Source organism: Olea europaea, chromosome 18 (assembly GCF_002742605.1).
Source record: "Olea europaea var. sylvestris chromosome 18, O_europaea_v1, whole genome shotgun sequence".
Classification (NCBI taxonomy): Eukaryota; Viridiplantae; Streptophyta; class Magnoliopsida; order Lamiales; family Oleaceae; genus Olea; species Olea europaea.
In genome coordinates this window covers 20,735,072-20,739,190 of record NC_036254.1, presented here as the reverse complement: position 1 = coordinate 20,739,190, position 4,119 = coordinate 20,735,072, and the positions used below count along the sequence as shown (strand labels likewise).

The following is a 4,119-nucleotide window of genomic DNA, read 5'->3' as shown; positions in this document are numbered from 1 at the left end:
CCACGTCCTCGTTTTGCTGGGAAGTGTAAAGAACTGTCTTATGTTTAGTTATGTCATTTTCTTTACACATACTATCAAATTCCGTGTTGTAAAATTCTAGACCATTGTATGTCCTTAAAAATTTGATCTTCTTGTCAGTTTTCCACTTGTCTCTTCCAGTTATTAAAATTATGAAAAGTCTTAGATTTATATTTCAATAGATAGACCCACACTTTTTTAGTATAGTCATCGATAATAGACAGGAAATACCTATTCCCACCCAATGTGGGATTACAAGCAGGACCCCACAGATCAAAATACACATATTCAAGCATGTCTTTAGCTTTATTAACACTTGTGGAAAATGAAGTTTTATGATGCTTACCAAGCATACAGTGATCACAAAATGACAAATCTGACACATAATCATTACCAAATGCGCATTTTTCATTAAGTAGCTTAAGTCCATTAATGCCTATGTGTGTAAGTCTATTATGTCATGTGTGTGTGTGATCATTTTGGGCAGAAGAGATGGAGGAATTGAAACCTCTAATTACTTCCCCAATAGTGATATAGATGTATTTTTCTTAGTTCCCTTAATAGAAACTAATGCACCCTTAATCATCTTTAGCGTACTATTTCCAATTTTACCAGTGAAGTCATCTTTTTCAAGTCTCCTTATTGAAATCAAATTCTTAGACAATTCAGGAATATATCTAACATCATTTAACGTGTACACAAAACCCACGTCAAATTTTATATTTATGTCACCAATTCCAACAATAGTATAGGCAAAGTTATCACACAGCACAACATGCCCAGCATTAGATTCATGCAAGTTATCAAACCAATTCTTTTCAGACGTCACATAAAAAGATGCACCAGAATCAAGTATCCACTAATGCATGCGGGAATTAAGAGTTAGATTCAATTCAGCAGTGTATGCAACATGACTTGTAATCATATAGACTTCACCATTATATATCTCAAACGTAGATGATAACACATTTACCTCATCTCTCTCCTTCATCTTTAACTTACCCTTCTCCTTATGGCAATCCTTTATAAAATGCCCTATGTTTCTATAGTCATAGCATTTTCTAACCTTAGTCCTAGATTTTTATCTAGACCTACCATTGCCCTTCTTTTTCCATTCATTACCACTCGACTCGCCCCTACTTTGGTGTCCATCATGACTCTTTTGCCTAAATTGAGTTCTATCCCGCATCATATGTAACTCACCGCTCCTCTTATCGTGTTTTTCAGCCCTATTTTCCATTTATTTACTCCTAAGAGAATCTATGACAATTTTAGGTGTCAATGTATCCCTATCATACTTAATGGCATTTTTAACTTCCTTATAAGAATCAGGAATCGCATTGAGCAAAATTATAACCTTATAAGTTTCGGATACAGTCTCATCACAATTAACTACATCTTGCACCAATTTGTTCAGCAAGTCTAAATTGTCATCGAGATCCTTTGAAGAATCCATTTTAAAACTAAAAAATTGTTCAAGCAGGTAAAGTTTATTTGGTGTAGATTTAAACAAATACAAGTCTTCCAACTTTTTCCAACGTTTTTTGGTGGTTTTCAGTTTACCCACCTTTCTTAAAACGGCGTCAGATAAGTGTAAAATGATTGAGGTATAAGCAAGTTCATCGGCTTCTTCTCTTTATTCTTTTGAAAAATCAGTTGAAAAATTGCCTTCGATGGCTTTTGAAACCTTTTGTTGGACCAAAATACCTTTAATTTTTTGTTGCCAAATAGAAAAATCACCTTTTTAGTTAAAAGTCCCCAAATTAAAGTTGTGAGTTGTCATATTTACACAACAGTCAAAGAATGCACAGAACACAATCAAACCATACAAAATAGTCCTAGGGTCATAGACAATATACACCGTTCTAGATTTTTAGGGTTTCGTAAGACTCGCGGTCTTAGATCAAGGGAACGTTCGAACGGATAATGTTACGGTAATTCTAACATAATTAATAAGCAGCGAAAATAATAATGCAACAAAAGTTACGTCTAACAAATAGCCAGTTTCACAGCAAGTATATCACTAAGAACTAAATAATGATTTAACCAAAAGACATATACTCAATCAAACAATTAAGAGCAAGTAACCCTAAATTTTTGGCACAAGCAATGGTTGTCATGTAATGACACCCCCAATCCTAATGATCACCCTACACGATGATCTGTTAGTGCAAAAATTTAAAGGTTTTAGCCAATTTACCAGAGCAGACCTATCTGAGTCTGTAACGTGGAGAGATGCAAATATACTGCTTTAGGGCCATCACTATTCGCCTTAAAGATTTAGCAAATATAACAGTTTCGATCAGTAACAAATGCAAATTGAGGTCACGGACACTAAACCAAACACATCAAAACGTTTAGGAGAATTATATAAACGAAATGGCAGAAAAAATCATGTTGTAGGACAGCCCAGGCGCCGTCGGACCGCCACGTGCCGCCACCACTGGGGGGTGCCTCGACTTGCTGGTCGTGGGTCTGGCCTCCGTTCGTCCAACGAAGGTCCGATTTGGAAGTAACTGAAGATTTCAGATCCAGTCAAATTGAAGGAGATGTTGATTTTGAACCGATTTTCGCAAGGTAATGGTAACCCACACTCTAATACCAAATGTAGAAGATGTATTGAACACCAAAGATAAACCCATGCTCAATTTTTACCTACTTCCAACAATTACAAGCTGAATTTTCACATGGTATTGTTTGGAGTAATTCAATCTTCAAAGGTGAGATTTAAAGTTCTCGATCTCTTTATACACCAAACTCATGACAGATACCTTCAATATAGACATTAAAGTTGCACAAGACTTTCACACTACTCAAAGCTAAAATGCAAAATCATTAAATTGTTTAACGTCTGTCTTCAGTTTTATTGAAAGTTTCTGTCACATTTCTTTTCGGCAAGGAATTGATGCTCAAAAAGCAGTTTGCAAAATAGAGAATAAAAGAGATGCTTTAGCTCTCGGATCTGGATATCTCGATTCTTGAACTCGAGTATCGGTTCTCTGCCACAAGGTATGAAATTCTAATTCAATATAAGGAATACAGATAATCATATTAATGCAGAATAAGTACCAAAATATTTTTAATATGTGTCTATTTTCATTCAGAAATTTATTACATGAGCCACAACATATATCTCTAATTTTGACAACAATACAGAATCTTACACCTTATGCTTCACTTTTCTCCTCAGATTTTGGAGCAGCAGCCTCGACTTCCGGTTTCTTGGACGCAGCAACCGTCTCTGCTACTTCTTTTTTCTCCTCCTTGGCCACCTCTACCGCCTCTGCTGGTTTCTCTGCCTCGACCGGAACATGTTCTTCAAGAACCGGTTTTGTCTCAGTTGCCGGGGTTTCTTCCTCGATTTTCGCAGCCTCTGGAGCTGGTTCAGAAAGATCTACTAAAGGTTCTTCCTTAGTCTCGTCATCTTTCTTCTCTTCCTTAGTCTCGTCATCTTTCTTCTCCTGCAATCATTGATCATAAGAAAACAACATAAACCTTAGCTTTCTAAGAATTATAACTCAACCGAAAAATAAGAACCTAGATTTCGACTCATTGGGATAGGGATAAGCAAAAGAGACGAATAGTAAATTAATACACGATCAAATAGTGTGATTACTTGAGGAACAGTCTCAGATTCGGTCTTCTCAGGGGCGGCTGGGGTGGCCGGTGCTTCAACAGGGGCCGGTGCCTCGTCAACATCCTGGTCTTTGAGTTTGCCCGCGCAGCCTCCCATGATGTTATCTAGATTGGTGGGAAGATTGAGCGAGCAGAGAACTTGATAACGAAGTAGAGAAACTTGGAAACGGAAATCGGAACGAACTTGGTTACGAGGCTGAAATGAAAATCAGCCAAAGCAAGCGACTATATAGAGGTGGATAGCAACCTATTCGCTTGTTTTAAGGGCTTTATTACAACATGCATACATGTTTGTGGACAACCTGTGTATTGACATTATCAGAGGCACGCCATGTTTTTCTCTGGTAATAATGTAGGGTTTTTTTTTTTTTCTTTCTTTCTTTCTTTATTAAGAAAGTGGGCGGCCTGTTTTCAAAAGTTAGTTATAGCAGTTAAAAGAATATTCTTGGTGCCAGAGTTTTTATC

General features: G+C 36.9%; 1 protein-coding gene across 2 annotated transcripts; it reads right to left on the bottom strand.

Moving 5' to 3' along the window:
- Positions 1-2,951: 2,951 nt before the first annotated feature.
- LOC111367748 (predicted GPI-anchored protein 58) lies at positions 2,952-4,119 on the bottom strand. Of its 2 annotated transcripts, none has more exons than XM_022988784.1 (2): positions 3,635-4,119; positions 2,952-3,452 (listed from the first exon to the last, which is right to left on the bottom strand). In XM_022988784.1, exons 1-2 carry the CDS (start codon positions 3,749-3,751, stop codon positions 3,186-3,188), a joined length of 384 nt encoding a protein of 127 aa, XP_022844552.1. In that variant the 5' UTR covers positions 3,752-4,119; the 3' UTR covers positions 2,952-3,185. The 2 variants fall into 2 exon arrangements, with proteins under 2 accessions (XP_022844552.1, XP_022844551.1); XM_022988783.1 differs by having other exon boundaries at positions 3,049-3,479; positions 3,635-4,075.